The sequence below is a fragment of the Callorhinus ursinus genome, unplaced genomic scaffold (genome assembly GCF_003265705.2).
Source record: "Callorhinus ursinus isolate GAN/ISIS: 27379988/994484 unplaced genomic scaffold, GSC_fseal_2.0 scaffold1, whole genome shotgun sequence".
Taxonomy (NCBI): Eukaryota; Metazoa; Chordata; class Mammalia; order Carnivora; family Otariidae; genus Callorhinus; species Callorhinus ursinus.
In genome coordinates, this window is record NW_027397063.1 from 5,851,322 (window position 1) to 5,868,940 (window position 17,619).

At 42.6% G+C, this 17,619-nt stretch overlaps 1 protein-coding gene across 11 annotated transcripts in view; it reads left to right on the forward strand.

Moving 5' to 3' along the window:
- The window catches only part of TIAM1 (TIAM Rac1 associated GEF 1), a 370,474-nt gene that overhangs the window by 282,170 nt on the left and 70,685 nt on the right, over window positions 1-17,619 (forward strand). For all 11 annotated transcript variants that reach the window (XM_073891280.1, XM_073891258.1, XM_073891273.1 and 8 more), the window contains 4 exons: window positions 1,460-1,606; window positions 4,112-4,186; window positions 6,912-7,082; window positions 13,249-13,353. In XM_073891280.1, the coding sequence (XP_073747381.1) occupies window positions 1,460-1,606; window positions 4,112-4,186; window positions 6,912-7,082; window positions 13,249-13,353 (498 nt within the window). The remainder of the gene's footprint in view (window positions 1-1,459; window positions 1,607-4,111; window positions 4,187-6,911; window positions 7,083-13,248; window positions 13,354-17,619) is intronic.

The window sequence follows — 17,619 nt, forward strand, 5'->3', positions numbered from 1 at the left end:
ACCATGTTTCATCCCCTAGACTCCTGCCAGTTGGCAAACGTCACCCTGGGAGTGGCCCGTGTGGGAATCTATTACAAGGAGGTTCCAAGACTCATCTCCAGCTCCAAAGAATGGGTGGGGAGGTTTCATTTCAAGTCTGACTTGCTGTACCTCCTGGCACTCCCTTATATGAAAGGAAAGCCTGTGGGTGGCCTAGTGAGACCTCCTGACAAAAGTTCCCTTAAGCTTCTGGGACTTTGCTTGTAGCCCGTAGGATGCACTTCAAGCATGAATGTGTGCTTAGGAAGGACTCTGTAGAGTCCTCACGAAGATGTGGCATCTCCTTGAGTTGTCCGAGAGGCAGACTTACACCTGGGGTGATGCCCTCAGAAATATTTGTCTGGGTTGCTGGCATCTTGCAAATATCTCAGCAGAGTTTAGCTTCCCTTTATTTGTTTATTTTTTTTTAACCAAACAGAACTTTTATTCCCCTTTTACCTAAACATAGGACATGTAAGGCTAATAAGGTGGCTTCACCATTTTCACAGACTCAGGTCCCTTCCATCTGATGGTCCTGCCATTTTGGAAAGGGTTCTGTCTGAATGTCCTAGACTAACTGGTTAGCATATGGACCTTCCTTTGTCGAGAAGGAGGGAAGTGAAGGATAAGGGGAAGGTCCCCCTCCTCTTGAGGATGATTCCTGGAGATTGCAAATAGCCCTTCTGCTTATCTCCCAGTGACCAGAACTTAGCCACAAGTGCATGTCCTGCTACAAAGGAAAATAAGTCAACTTTGGGTAGCCATGTGCTCAGCCTTCTGGGGGTTTCTCTGACATGCAGAGGGAGAATGATATTGGCGGACGACTGTCACTCCCCTAAGAAGGGAATTGTGTAATTCTGAGAAAATTAGTGGAAGACTTGGTGAATTTAGTTTTTTTACGTGGAATCACAAGAACCAACACCGATTGTTTGCACTGTTTTGCCGACACTCAGGCACCTTTTTTCTAGAACGTAGAAACAGCTCTGTAGCATTCGGGGAGAATCCCAAGATAGCACGGGTTGTTTAACTTGCTGCTCGAGTTCAACCCTGTGACCAGAGGGGCATCTACTTCTTGGAAACGGGACCTATACATTCTGTTACTGTTTTACATATTACTGTTTTCCTGATGATTTCGGACAGTGATTGAGTTTGCCAACCTTTCAGTTACATTTTAAATCCACAGAGGGCCCGCAAAGTCCCAATGTATATGAGTCAGAGATGAAATGCTCTGGTGGTGGGATCAGTGTTGGTGTTTTTTAAAAAACATTTCTATGAATTTGAAGATCTAACTGGCTTTATTAAGTAATTCACAAATCGGGCAGCATCCCATCCGGCAAGCAGAGAGCCGCTCCCTGGAGGTGTGGCTTTGTGGGGACCCCGAGGAGCAAGTGAGTAGTCCTGACACCTCTCTCTTGTTGATGTTGTTCCTCACTGTCCACAGGTGGCAGCTCGCACTGGTGAGACTGGTGTGAGACGTCGTACTCAGGCCATGTCCAGATCTGCAAGCAAGCGAAGGAGCAGGTTTTCTTCCCTTTGGGGTCTGGACACTACCTCCAAAAAGAAGCAGGGACGCCCCAGCATCAATCAGGTAAGAAGCAAGCCCAGATCACTTCCACGGCCAGCTCACCTTGGGCTGTGTGAGCGTATGTGTGTGTGCCTTTATTGATACTGGCTGTTACTTCAAATCAGCTAGTTGACACAAAGAAGTTGGTTGCGCTAGACGCTTTTAATAGACAATGTATACTCCTAACTTTGAACTCTGCTATTAGTCTATCACCAAGCTCCAGTCTCCCCACCTGCATCCTTTCCAAACCCTGGTTAATTATAGACCTCCTGAAAGTGCACAATTCATCCTGAGTCTTCAGAAAAAAGCAGGGCTTGTTGATGAAGCCAAGTGGGCACCTGAGCACAGAGTTTTTTAAGCTGCCTCTGGCGCGGGATCAAAGGAAGCCTCTGGGGAAATTGGATTGTTTCTTTGCCCTTGACTTTTTGGGGTTGACATTAAATGGGCATCTCCTCTGCCCTCCACCCAGATGCTGGGGCTCGAAGGGGATCTCGGTAGGTGGTGAATGGCATCACCAAGAGTGGTGCAGGGTCAGCCCTCTGTAGCCAGATGCTGTGGCTTCGTCCCTTTGACGCCTTCTCACCCACACCGCTGTCCTGCTAGAGTCACTTCTAGGAACCTCTCCCCATTGTCATTGTCATGCTCCTCTCTGGTTTTGTGAAATTAGTGGTTCCGGGACTGCTTGCTCAGGTTTTAGGGACTGAAGGAACACGGCTGTTGGTCTTTTCCAGAGAAGGAGAATGTTGGATTCATGGATCATGGTGGCTAGAAAGTGAGGCAGTGAGCATTTGGGAGGTCATGGTGAGGATTGCCAGTTTGACCTATTCACTCTGTGCCCTTATGCAAAGTGAGAAGCCAGTTGACTGGCTTGATAAAAAGATCCCTCATTATTTGTTCTGATAATCCCAGCCGTTAGTTTGCTTAAGAACTGAAGTTTAAAAGAGACATTAATCCTGGAAACTGATGTCCTGCGTTCCTCACTGACCACCATGCTCACTATTTAAATGTGGGTTATCTGTATCCTTGATGGAGTTTGCAGGAGACAGATGAGCAAATGATAAGGTAGCCTGGACCAAGCAATCGTGCGGTCTGTTCTGTGGTCTTTGGAGAAGGCGGGTCATCAAGTTTGTTACCAGCGAATTTTCTTCTGTGTAAATCCGAAGAAGTTTAGAGGAAAGTCATTCATTCTTTTTTTTTAAGATTTAATTTATTTGTTTGAGAGAGAGAATGAGCGAGAGAGAAGGAGCAAGGGGAGGGGCAGGGGGAGAGGAAGAAGCAGGCTCCCCCCTGAGCAGGGAGCCTGGCATGGGACTTGATCCCAGGACTCCGGGATCATGACCTGAGCTGAAGACAGACACTCAACCGACTGAACCACCCCGGCACCCCAGGAAGTCATTATTTCATCCAAAAAATCACACAGGAGACTTGGTGGCTCTTGCTTAAACCCACAAAAGGAGGACATTCAGAGTCAGGACTCCCCCCTCCTTTTGTGAGGTGGTGGTGGTGGTTTGTGTGAATCCTCCTGTGATGGCAGATGACTCAGACCACCACTAAAATATATGCCAGGACTTTGCAGTTGGCAACTCGGCTTGACCTTCTTCTCTATCAAAAGCCTTGGTTCACGTGGTTCTACTTCATTGGCGCCAGGTTGTCATATTCCTATTGCTGCTGAAGTAGATGACTCGAGTTAACTGAGTCCAAGAGAATGTTTTAACATATTTCAAAAATCAAAGGGTGATGCAACGTCTTATAAGCAATTCTTGTTGCTCTCTCTTGAAGTAAGCGTTTAAAAAAACTTCTTGCTTAGCCATAAGCACCAAGAGAATAAGCCTTAAGCACCAACAGAAATTTACTTACTAATTCAGTACTTTGAAATGGACAAAAATTGTCTGTTTCTACCAATCTCATTTGCATCGGGAGAAAGGCTTTTTCTTAATCATCTGTATTATCCTGACAGTACCTGATTGGTTTAGAGCCAATATATGTAATTTCTCCTGTCTGCGTGTTTAGATTTTGACTACTTAGCAGAATTTATTTAATTTCAAAGAACAGACAAATTTCTGTTTTTTAAATTAAAAAAAAAAACTTTTCTGTGGTGTGGAAGGTACTATAAATGTATGTTCTCAGGTTCTACTCCACAGAGTATGAAAAATTAATTATTGATAAATATTTGATCGTGTCTAGGAGGGAATTGCAGAAACTTCAATGTGAAGAGACCTAGCTCATTGCTTTTGCAAGCATATTGTCTTTAAATCTAAACGAATTTTCCAGATCTAAAAGCTAACTTTTTCTTTTCTTCTTTTTTTTTTTGAGTTGTCAAAGATATGGGAAGTGATCCAGTTAGGGGAACATATTTTTCATGGTCTGCTACCATGGAATTATGTTCCCTATTTATGGATCTGATAGAGTAGTAGCTGGAAACTTCCGTAATGTTTTCTAAGAGCTGCGTCCATTTTCCGTCCCCCTTCCCATGCTTCGTTTGCCCTCCTGCCCAAGGTCCTTTTTAAGATGATCCTTTTGTATGTGCAGGTGTTCGGTGAGGGAACGGATGCTGTAAAGAAATCTTTAGAGGGAATATTTGATGACACTGTTCCAGATGGCAAGGTAAAAATAAACACATTCCTTTTCTAAAAGTACCACAAATGTATCAACATCACACAATTCAGTGGGTTCTTGGGATCCTAAAATTAAGTGGACTCTGTTAAATACCGAAATGATCAGATCTTCAAAGTTATGTACAGGTCAGTAAAAGATGGAAAAGCCTTTTTATGTTTAAAACTTGGTAACAATAAGAACATGCTCCTGCTGACATAACATTTTCAATACTAATCATTTGGATGTGTAATTTCCCATCTAGAATTTAAGACAAAATTTGGGTTCTGGGGAGCTGAGTATTTTATGTCATTGCTGATTCCTTTTATATCCAGTTTCCATTCCCAAGAAGTGAGTTCTTACTGCCCTCCCTCTCTGCCCACACATGCTGTTTTGTTCCCATTAATTTCAAAGAACTGTTCCGATAGTATATTCTTTAAAAAAAAAACAAAACAAAAAAACTGCATTTGCCTCCTGAAGACAAGTATTCAATTAAAGATTCACAGACTTGTTCCAACCTTGTGCTTGGATTTAAAAGGGGTTGTCAAACTGCTCTGATTGAAAGCCCATGAAGAATATTGATTTTTTTTTTTTTTTCTGGGCCACTTTTTTCAGCCTCTAAATAAATGGACATCCCGAGTTTTAAAGACCCTGGTAGTGATGCCAACAACCTCTTTGTTCAGGGGGTTCTGATGTTGATAATGCGACCTTGGAATGATCCTCTGGTTCTCGGACTTGGAATCAATATGACAGAGAGTTCAGCCCCTCGGTTGCCATGCAACCAAGCAGCGGTGGTCAGCAGTCAGCACACCCCCGCACTCGCACTCTAGGTGGAGTCTAGCCTCTGAAGCCAGAGTGCGATGGGGAGTTCGGGCCATGGGAGGGGGAGGAAAGACGGGTGGCCACGGGCAGGCCTTTTCTCACTTTTGTACTCAAACTACTCCTGGATTATGTCATTGTGGGTGCAGAGGCAGGTGTCCTTGGAAATACCCATCCACAGCCCTCTCTTTGAAAAACTCTCTGATGAGATCTGGTGTAATTAAATCGCTATACCTACGTGCAATCCAGGCATAGTTTTTGATGTTAATGAAGCCATTTCTGAAGTTAGGTAACTCATCTTGCATACTATTATTAGTTCACTTTTATTTTTTTAAGATGTTATTTATTTATTTGACAGAGAGAGAGAGAGAGACAACTAGAGAAGAAACATAAGCAGGGGGCAATGGGAGAGGGAGTAGCAGGCTTCCTGCCGAGCAGGGAGCCCGATGCGGGGCTCAATCCCAGGACCCTGAGATCATGACCTGAGCCGAAGGCAGACGCTTAATGACTGAGCCACTCAGGCGCCCCATTATTAGTTCACTTTTAATGTTGGGATACCCTCTCCAGGCACACAGATCCTGGAGCCTGCAAATGTTTTTCCTTTGGATTTCTGTGTCCCTTTTGTTTTTCCGTTTCTCGGAGATATTTCTTTATTCCACTTCATGGCTAGAATGCCTTGATCTCCAAGAGCAGTTTAAATGCAAAACTTGGGCTGATCCACTGCTAAGGGGCATTTATTTTACATGGTGCATGAGGACAGTAGGAGGATTCCAATTTTAGTTAATGGGATTTAGCCAAGTTGATTGTTTTTTGCCAGGCCTTCCTTGGGGTTCAATTTATCTGCACAAGCGACATCATTCAAAGCCAGAGCTGAAATTGTTTTCTCAAGTGAATTTAGTTGAGTAGCCTTTACAAAAATATGTCCCCCATTCTGGGATTCGTTCTTTTTATGAATGAAAGTTGTTACGTTACCACCTTGGAAATTTCTTTCTTCTTGTAATTTGCCATTACCAGCCTTGTTTTTGGTAACCTATAGATATGTATTTCTGATCGGTGGCCTGGTTTTAAACCAATAATCAAGTCTTATCAAAGCACATCTTGCCCATCAATATTCTTTCTACATTGCTGAAATCTAACATCATTCTTTGTTTGCTAATTTCAAAGAGATTGGGCTCCTATTTCATTGCTATGGAGTGTTTTAGTTGCGTATGCTTAGATTAACCCAGCTGCTTGAATGCATATATGTAAGACACATCTTTTCTCATCCTTACAAACTTGGTGCTACTCCCTGGCCCTCAGGCAGAGTGGGGGGGAGGGTGGAGTGTGGCAACAGCCTGATAAGGCCAGCAAGCTCATGCCTTAAGGTTACCCGAACCCCACCTGGGAAATGGAGCTGTCTTCTTCTCGGAACTGTGCTAGAGGTCAAATGCAAGCACAAAGATGATGCTCCCTGTACGTATGAGTGCTAGAACATAATCTTTTCTTTAAAAATGTCCTTGGGGCCTCACTGTTGCCTTTGAAACATATAACTCACTCAGTATTCTTGCTGTAGGAATTCCCTGCTCTAAATTAAGGTGGGTTGGTGGAAGAAATCATAGCAAGAACACTGAGCTGAATGGATGATCCATTTCTTTCTTTCTTCCAAATTTCAGTGCCCACTCACTCACACACTGCCCACCCGTGGATGCCATGGACTGGGTCTAAGAAACCATATCTAAGAAATCTCTCCTTCCTCCATTAAAGCGCTTCTCTTGGTAGTTTCCTCCTGCCTCGGAATATTCCCCTCTGTCCTTAATCAGCGCCACCATTTCTGCTGTGGGCCATGTTCATGGGAATAACTAATCCCATGTATGATCTGGGGACCTGAGATAGCAAGTCCTGACTACTGTTGCCCAGCTAACTTCATTTCTTACCGTAGAGGGAAAAAGAAATGGTCCTGCCCAGCGTCCACCAGCACAATCCTGACTGCGACATTTGGGTCCATGAGTATTTCACTCCGTCCTGGTTCTGTCTGCCAAATAATCAGCCAGCCCTGACGGTCGTCCGGCCTGGGGACACTGCCCGGGACACCCTGGAGCTGATCTGCAAGGTATGAAAGTACTTGGGGTCATTTCCTTGAGAAGGGCAGAGGGGGCTGTAGGAACCTTCCCTGTCACACGTGGGAATTGAGAGGTGTGCCAGAGAGGAAGGCATCCCCAGAGTACCTCCATTTCCTCTCAGAGCAACTTCAGATTCCTTTGTGAGCATACGCCTAATAAGCGGAAGTGAATGTTTTGGCTTTGGGAGGAGAGGGATTCTTTTCAAGTAGCTCCGTTCAATATGCGTATTTCATAGATTGGTAATAAGCATATCACATGCTTGCTGCAAAAATTTTAGAAAATTTGGGGGAAGAAAAAAGCGAGTGAAACCCACCCTTATAGGATCCAGAAGTTATGCTGGAAACAGTCTGGCGTTTTGCCTCCCCTGTTTTCCACACGCACACACACACGCGCGCGCACACACACGCACACACGCACACGCACGCACGTATTTAATGATACCATGTTATGTGTGCTGTATGTAACCTACTTTTTGACAGCAACTGACACACCATTGCATCCGGGGAGAGAAAAACTGAAAGAAGTATGTTTGACCTCCATGATGGGAAACTCCCTTTCCTATAAAACACCGTATTTAAGCCTCTTTTTGCGTGTGTGTGTGTGTGTGTGTGTGTGTGCGTGTGTGACAGGTGCCTGAGCTCACTCTCCCCGCTTTCACTTGAAGCTGAGAAGCTTCCTAATCTTTTTCAAGGTCAACATGGTGGTTTTTTTTCGCCCCTGACGGGTAGCCAGATGAAGTCAAATAAGCAAAAGAGGAAAGAAAAGAGATTTTCTCATGGGCCTGTTTTTACTTCCACACAATTGATAACACTAATAGTCCTTTTTATTCAGTCTATTCTATCAAGTCTGAGAAAGAACTGATGCCCCCCGCCCATCATACAGATGGAGAAGGGGAGGCCCAGAGAGCCATAGCTCCCGGCCCTGAGCTCACACTGCGCTCAGTTGCAAAGGAGGGACTGAACCCACATCTACCTGGCTGCTCTGAGCCTGGGTGTATCCTCCTGCACCAGATCAGTCATCAGGAAGGATGGTACATAAGGGTCAGAAGAATCTAGAATATATTCTTTAGACAGTGTGATGGTTTTCCCCAGGGCCAGGAAAGGGCAAGTGGAGACCTTTCTGGTATAATTTTGCCCTGGAAGAAATTGGATGGAGACAATGACATTTTGAGGACCTCCTCACTCAATGCAGTGGTTTATAAACACTGCCTAACTTTCTCTCCCAGAGCAAGTACCTCAGTGCTGTATATAACTCTACAATCACCGATTTTTGAATTTGTTAAAGAAAACAAATCACTAGGGCCTTTGTAAAGAAAAAAAAATGTGGCTCTTTCCGTGAGTGGGAGAAGTGAAACAGTCTGGCTCAAATAAGCCTTATGTGCAAGAAATGTAGAAGGACCATTTGTTTCGGGACAAAGCTAAAACCAGCCCCCACATAGGTGTTAAAAATAAATGATACTCTGTTACATGCTTTGAAGTCTTCGTGTACGTGAATTCCAGCTTTTTGAAGATAATGGTATTTCTGTTCACATTTTTCATTTTAATTACTTAACAAAATTGGCCTATTGAGGATTTCTGCATTCTTTTATTTATAGATTAGCACGATTCTTTAGAGACCCATTAATATTCTGCAGAGCTGTGGGAGTTATTCTCAGAACTGCAGCTGAAGGTGTCAAAAGTAGGACTCTGGTGCTTTTTTTTTTTTTTTTTTTTTTACAAGCCAAACTCTGGAGGGTCCTTCCAGGGGATGGCATTGCTTTAACACCTCCTGTATCCATCAGCCTCAGACACAGGGATAGGAGGGTAGGTCACAGTTTCCAATGACCATTGATTGGTGGAAAATTGAACAGTGAGTGGGGAAAATAGTGATGGGCCCAATTTTAGGTCCTTTTCAAGTGGTTGTCTTGGTAGAAACCCAAGGAACAAGGAATGGTATTGCCACGGTAACTACAGACCATCTCTGGATAGATAGTTGGACTTGTCCCCCTATAAGATGTTTCTTTCTTTCACTTGAAAGGCTGTTGATGGCTTCATGAGGGCACAAATCTCTTTCTCCAACAACAGAAGGTCATCCTGCCCAGTTTTCCTTGGATCCTCAGCTCTTTTTCCCCAACTGTAGAAATAAAGACAAAAACAATATGGCGTGGGACAAGCTTACGTGTCACGAGTTTAAAAATGGAAAACTTTCGTGTGTACTTTAAGAAATTGATGGTCTCTGGAAAAGCACCCATGTAGGATAAATTATATAGTGTGCTGAGAGCCAGGTGCCTTCTAAAGCTGGCTTCTTCTTTGGAAAACACTTTATTGTAATTAGTGGAGCCAGTTTTATTCTTAAGAGGGAAAGAGATAATGGGGAAACAGTGCCACATGTTATTAATGATCTAACTAATGGTGAGTGGGTTTTTTTTCTCTTGGAGGAGGGACTGAAAAAAAAGGTGATTGTCAGAATGTGTGTTTTATTTCTTTATTGTCATTCTCAACGTTGGTGATGGATGCTTTTTCTAATATTTAATAATCAATCTCTTTCTTCTGTCTCTTGCATTCAGCTCATTCTCTTTCCTATTCTATCTGATCCACATCATTTCCCATCAGTTTGTCATCTGCCATCCGAGAGCCAGTCAAGTTCTGGTATAGTAAATGTTTCAAGATCTACATTTCATGTACTGTTCATGTTATGGATGTTACAAAAAAGATTGTTGCTAAATATAGCAGGTAACCACATTGGCCTATGGGTTTTCGATATATTCTGATCATTGCAATTACCAAAATAATTGCAAAAAAATTCATTCATCCATACTCACTGATATAATTCACGTGTGGCCCTGGGATGAGAGTTTTATTTCATGCCATCCCTATGTTGGCTTATGCCTTTGATTATTCTAATAACCATTGGCTTTAAAAAAAAAAAATAAAGGTCACCTTGAAGAGGAAGATAAATATCTAAGGAAATTCCACAGTAGCGTGTGTGTGCGTGTTTGCATGGATTTCTATATGTGGTAACTGCATGCTTTTATGTTTCCCTGAGAAGTTGGACCAAAATGGAAGAGCAAACCCATATGGATTGAAAGATCACATTATTATCTATTGTAATTGGCTCAGACTATTTACTGAAAAAAACTGCATTGTGTTTCACTACTTCATCCTTTGAAGTAGATGCAAATTAAAAAAAAATGCCAACTAAACTTGTTCTCTGGTAATATTTATCTTCAGGTAGAACTTGTGGCTACATGGCCTCAAAATGAATCAAATGCTCTCTAAGTAACTTAAGTAAATGCACGCTGGAAAACAAATTGGTACCACTTAAATTTTTCCCTCGCTGAATTTCTCTTGAGTTAGGAAGGTTTCTCTTGAATGTTTTACAAGTCTACAACAAGCCAAATATTTAGAATTGCCATGTTGAAATATTCATTGATATTTGGAATTCTTTCTGCACAGAGATGTATTGTGAACATGGTAATTTGCTCAACCTGCTTTGGTTTTGACTTGCAGATATTTAGGGAGCATAAAATTCTTCTTGAGAGTTCTGATGATCTGATTTAATTCTTTAGGATTCAGTGATTCGTTAGTTAATTCATTAGGATTTTGCCTTTACGTTGGAGCAGCCGTGACTAGTAAGGGCTTGTAATTGAGACATAATTACCAAGATGATAGACACTCTGGTATATTGAGCCAATGTCCCATTTTTAGGGTAACTGTTTACTGGCCAATCTAAGGGCACCTTGGTTACAAGTAAGACCGTTAAAATTTTTGTTTGTTGCATGTGCCATTTTTATTTTTCAGAATCATCAAGACATTATTGTAACTTCACGAAGTTTGAAAAAAGGCGGTGGTGGACGGGGGAGGGTGGCAAGAATTAGCTTCATTATCACTGTTACATTTATCATTCTTTGGTTGTCTTTGCTGTGTTCCTTTAAGTGAGGTACCTCGACAGCTGTCGTTTGTCATTCTCTGTACATCTGTATAAATGTTTTAGCACAATAGCATTTAAGGTGTGATGAGAATCTCCAGTCTTCATCAGGACCATCTTAAGATCTTTGGTGCCTGACAGTGGGCCATCTGTCTCTCACACTGAGGGTTCAGGAACCAGAAACTTCTTAGGTGAGGTTGCTGTTTGGGTCCAACTTCCAGAAGACTGTTTAAGTGGCAGCCTCACTGGGAGTATCCACAAAGTGTTTATTAATGGTGACGGTAAGGGTGCCAAGTAGATTTGTTCCTGTTAACCAAGACTCTGTGGAGTTTCATTTCTTTCCTTCCCACCTCAGTCAGAAACAGATGGGGAACAAAATTTTTTTCTTCCACTTAAAGATTTCAGTGAGGACCTAGGTAGGTGGGAAGCATTTGCACCTTCTATCTCTGGAGGGAAACTTTTCTGATCCTATTACCCTAAATATTATTATTTCGTTGATGTTTGTCTCAGCAGCTCTCCCACAAGCAATAGATCGCACACTTGAAAACTTGCCTGTTTTATGCTTCTCTGGATTACCCATACACTCTTATTATCTTAGACACCAACCATCTGGGTCTGTGAGACACTGAGCATTTGACCAGTGGTGCCTGCGATCGCACAGTGGGCTTCAGACCATCACTTGACTCAAGAGAGGATGCAGGTTGGGGGGTTCCGAAGAGTCACTGATAGGAAACTTCTTTATCATTCTGCTAGGTGTGCAGAACAAACTCATTTGCACTCTCTGGAAATGTGCTTTTGTGATAATGCAAGATGCGTATCTTGCATGTGTATTTATTTAAAAGGTGAAGCCGCCACCACCCCACCTTCCATTTTCTGCACACCCTTTTCCATAGCCACGCACAGTCCCGAAGACTGCATTTATGTCTTATTAATTTCTATATCTGCAGTGCCTCTCACAGTGCCTGACACACTTAAGAGTTTGTTAGATGTGATTGAATGACTCTTATTGGAATAATTGTTGGCATGATCTTAGTTTGGCCTTTAAAATGTTTAAAACGTTTTTGGGGGGTGGGCAGGGTAAGCAGAGGATGAATGCAGTGAAAAATCAATTTCACTTATATTGAAATAATTCTCACCAGTGGAGCTTTTGGTGGGAAGAGATTTTATATTTATGAAAAATTTCAACTTCTGTAAAAGTAGAGAATCCTGTCATAAACTCCTGCATGTCTATCGCCAAGGTTCTGTGATTACCGGAATTATGTTTCATCTGTTTACTAACTCCCTTCCACCCCCTGCTCTGGATTATTTTAGAAGCAAATTGCAGACATCATATCTTTATCTCCTAGTCCTTGAGGATGAATCTCTGAAAGATAAGAATGCTTTAAAAAAAAATGACCCAATTTAAACATTTTCTAACAATTCATTTTCAGGCTTGCCATGTAACTTTCAAAGAGCATTTTCTTAACTTTTTTCTCTGCATCTTCATGAATGTAGACTGGGGATTAGTTATAAAACCATGTTGCCACTATGGCTCCCCGCCCCCCGAAACGTTAAATCGAGGATGACTTTCTAGAGGGGAAAGATCAGTTGACCCGTTCTGGACCAAAGGAGGAGGCCTGGAAATTTCAATCCTTAGCTATTTTAGAACTGTTTTCTTTGGGCAAGTCATTCAGTGTGTTTCCAAAGCTGGACCCATGCCCGTCTGCACTGCCCCCGGAGGGAGTCTCACTCGGGGTGTATATAAATAAGATTGAAATCCAAATGCCTTGTCTTCACACTGACTCGCCTGCAAATGAACTATTAACAACTGTCCCAGTGTCCCCATGTGGTTAGGAAACAACTTTGCCAGGGCACAGCTTTTTTCTATCCCTCGGAATACTTCCTTGCCTTTCTGTTACTTCTTTAATCACCTTTGTATGTTTGGAATTTTGTGGAAGGGCCTCTCTAATCTGATGCAAAACCAGTGTTAAAGAGTATGACTCAGATAAGCAGAAGTGAAGATGTGACTCAGTTATTTCCGTGGAATCATAAGCTATCCGTGGAATATTATTCATCTGTTCAATGAAAATGCTTTCAAGGTTTGAGTTTTGGATGTAAACCTTCTAAGAGGTATAGAGACCTTGCCCCTTCCACAGTGAGAAATCTCTAGAATTCTCGGGGGATACATGGTAATATGTTAGTGGTGCGCTAATTATTCCTGTTTACTATTGAACACACATTGTCTTTTCTTTTTCCTTTCTTTTGTCCCAGACACATCAACTGGATCATTCTGCTCATTACCTGCGTCTGAAATTTCTAATAGAAAACAAAATACAACACTATGTTCCAAAGCCTGAGGAGGACATTTATGAGCTGGTAATGTTTATGACTGTTGTCCAAGTACATTCTGTAGGAGATTATTTTTAAATTATATGTGTGCTTGGGCTAATTGTGGTTGGTGAAGTGGAATGAATTCTAAAATAAAGAGCTCTAAAGTTTGTGAAGATGGCCTTACTTATCACGATGTGTCTGCCGAGTAGAAATGCCACCTTTGTTTATGCAAGGAGCGAGGCCGTGCCATCAAGAAAAATTGAAATCCAGAGCTGCCTCTCAGATGGAATTTTAGTTATTATTCCTAGCTCTCCTTGCAGCTTTGGCAGGCCTTTGTTTTAAATGGGTGACTCAAAGATCAGCTGGCTGTTGTCAGGAAAAAAAAGCACTAACTCCAGTAATTGAGTGACTTCTACCTGCCTATTGATACCAATGGGTCGGATCCCGTGGGATGAAAAAGCCGCCATGGGATCATATGTCCCAGTCTTTTATAACTGTGCTTGTATTGATTCCTGGGGACATTATGTATATTTGAGTTTCATTATGGGACTTGGGTTCTAAACTAGAGCTGGGTTTTATACGGGCCCTACCGCTTACTCATTTTGTGGTATTGGCAAAAAATGAGGTGCTAATACAGTTGACCCTTGAACAGTGCAGGGGCTAGGGGCGTTAGCTGCCTGCACAGTCGAAAAATTCGAGTATAATTTTTGACTCCCCCACAGCTGAACTGCTCATAGCCTACTGTTGACCGGAAGTCTCACCTATAGCATTAACAGTCAATTAACACGTAGTTTGTATGTTATATGCATTATGTACTGTATTTTTGCAATAGAGTAAGCTGGAGAAAAGAAAATGTTTAAGAAAGTCATAGGAAGAGGGACGCCTGGGTGGCTCAGCTGGTTAAGCGGCTGACTTCAGCTCAGGTCATGAACTCGGGGCCCTGGGATAGAGTCCTGCGTCGGGGCTCCACACTCACTGGGGAGTCTGTTTGTCCCTCTCACTCTGCTGCTCCCCCTGCTCGTGCTCTCTCTCAAATAAATAAATAAAATCTTTTTTTTTTTTGAAGTCATGGGGCGCCTGGGTGGCTCCGATGGTTAAGCATCTGTCTTCGGCTCAGGTCAGAGTCCTGGGATCGAGCCCCACATCAGGCTCCTGGCTCGGCGGGGAGTCTGCTTCTCCCTCTCCCTCTGCCTCTCCCCCTGCTCATGCTCTCTCTCTCTCTCTCTCTTTATCTCTCAATCTCAAATAAATAAATAAAATCCTTAAAAAAAAAAAAGTCATAAGGGAGAGAAAATGCTTTTGCAGGCCTGAAGAAATTCTGTGAACCCATGCATTTCAAACCCATGTTGTTCAAGAATCAACTGTGCTTAATTTCTAGGATTTTGCAAAGATTAGAGATCATGGTGCACATAGTAGGTGCTCAGTAAAGATGGTCATGGTAACAAGACACCGACAAGTTCCTTTTTTGTTAGCCGAGTGATACATTTTTCAGTTCCAGGAAAGAGCCGTTTGGGGAGCAAGGCGCCTCTATTCGGACTTCGTTCTTCCCTCTCTGCACTTAGTCATTCCTCCGGGGGCCACTGAGCTGCTTGCCACAGAAATGCGAGTGATAGCATGACTTCAGACGCAGTTGCACCACAGAAAGCAGAACTGGACACTTAGACCCCGTAGTCTCTCTCTGAAAAGGAGAAGGGTGATTTAAAATTTAGTAGGGAATTTCGTTTTCAGTCAACTTTTTTTTTTTGACGTTCACTTTATATACGCTAAAGCTCGGCGAGTTGGAAGCACACCATTCGAGGACTCTTAACCCGTGTATACCGTCCTGTTTCCAGTGCTACAGTCCTAGCTTAGAAATTTCCATCATCCTGAAATGTTCCCTCGTGCCCCTTTAAGCGTCGCTAATGAAATCGGAGATGGGGTGTCTTCTCAGTGCTTTTCCAAGCCATGCAATCAGTGGAAGAGGATCAAGACCAGTCTGTTTTCAACCATTGCCTAAATAATTAAGTGTTAACAGAAGAGGGAACTTTTAAAGGAGAGTAGCTGATTTATTTTTACCCACCTCTGGCATGTGGAAGAGCCCCAACTTTGTTCTCTCTGAGCAGAGGAAAGAAAACCCTGTTCCTTACTTAAAAAGGGAACACGCATTGCCGATAAGATTGGAATAGCTGCTAGATCATCCATGTGTTTGCATCGTGGTGGTTATGACTTTCATATATTGCACCTGACCAACTTCCGTGTCCCTAGTATCTCACACATAGTATGTGCCTGAGACACATCTTTTGAAATGATATCGACTCACTTACTACTTTTGAGTCTTGGCCATTGTGTGGTTCATCCAGTATAGGAGACGGAGGTGTGCCAAGCTTAGTCTGTTTGTATCTACAGTTGCTGGACAGATGTTCTAATTAGAATTTTTAAAAGAATCTAAAATGCGAAGAGAGCATGGTATTCTTTCTTGCTCATTGCCAAAGGTCTCCAGCTCAGAGATCCCTGAGGAAGCAAATGCCGTAGACTCATTAATTTTATTGTTCAGATTGCAAGTGAGTATTGCTTACTCACATCTCTGTTTTTACCAGATTCTGAACTTTTTTGTTCTTTTTGTTTTTAAGATTTTATTTATTTGAGAGAGAGCACATGAGGGGGGAGGGGCAGCGGGAGAGGGAGAAGCAGACTCCCCACTGAGCCGGGAGCCCCACATGGGGCTCGATTCCAGGACCCTGGGATCATGACCTGAGTCCAAGGCAGATGCTTAACTGACTGAGCCACCCAGGCACCCCTGAACTTAAGATAGCTTGGGAAACTTGGTAAAGCCTGCATGAAACAAAATACATAGGATTACCTATGGCCTAATTATGTTGAAATAATTATCAAAACATTCTTAAAATTATAGATAATATATGTGCTTATTTATTGGCTCATTAAATAATAAGAGCTAGCGGTAGATCTGATAGCTACCACTGTTTTGAAGTCGTGATGAGCATGAATAACACTTTGAGATAGTAGTGGCAGCTAGAATGTGACTGGAAAATAACTAATTTTTACTTGTGACAGGTCACAGCGGCTGCTAATACTCCTATATTTGTTGCCTACATTTATTTATGATTGGAGGTTTCAGTTGCTTCAAATGCTAAGGTTCAGTTACTGGTTAGTGAATATAAAGATGTCATTTTTTTTTTTTTTTCACCATGTAAGTTTACACCCCCCCTTGAATTCTGCCCAGGGGTCCCTGGTTTCTTTTCCCTGGTACAGGCCATCAGCTGGTTCTAATGTCATTCCAAGGCAGGGGGTGTTTGAACACACAGTGCTCCTGGAGGCTTTTTGAGAGTTTACAGATTTCAAAGTGTTGACCCTCACTGAACAAGCATCAGACCGCACATGGTTGATTGGTTCCCGATGCCCAACTGCATTTTTTTTATTATTTTTTAAAGATTTTATTTATTTGTCAGAGAGCATGCACGTACAAGTAGGAGGAATGGCAGGCAGAGGGAGAGGGAGAAGCAGGCTCCCCACTGAGCAAGGAGCCCGATGTGGGGCTCAATCCCAGGACCCTGGGATCATGACCTGAGCCGAACGAAGGCAGATGCTTAACTGACTGAGCCACCCAGGCGCCCCTCTTCCATTTTATTTTTGACAGACCAGGGAAGCTCACGGATGTATGAAGTCATTTCCTCAAAAGGAACTGATTTATAGATGACTGTCCCAATATGCTTATTCTCTGACATCGTTTTACCCAGCCTTCTTTCATAATAAAGCCGAGAGTTATTAGCAAAAGTGTGCGCTAGATTTTAAAGACCTGAGGGGTCTGGTATGTTCATTCAGTGGCTTAGGGGATCCTCTCGCTTGTGACTGGCCATGACACGTCAGTCATCTGCTCATCTGCTTTGCTGGTTACGTTCCAGTATAAGTGGTACCTGTTTGGCTACTTTTTCGTATTTGGTTCTTAGGCCCCATTGACAGAATGATAATGAATGAGAAGCACTGGCTTTTCAAAACCCATGTTAAGTGTGTTTTTCTTAAAGTGACAGGGGGGAAGAAAGAGTTTACAGAAACACTGGTTAACTGATTTCCTTATCCAGCACATATTTATTTAGCACTTCTGTGATAACGTAATCAAAAATCCCTTCTCCTAGGGGCGCCTGGCTGGCTAAGCCCATAAAGCTTGGGATTCTTGATCTTGGGGTCTTGAGTTCAAGTCCCACATTGGGCATGGAGCCTACTTAAAAAAAAAAAAAGATGGAAAAATCTCTGCTCCTTGTGGAACCTATATTCAAGTTTGTGGAGACAGATATAAAAATATATAAATTTTTTGCA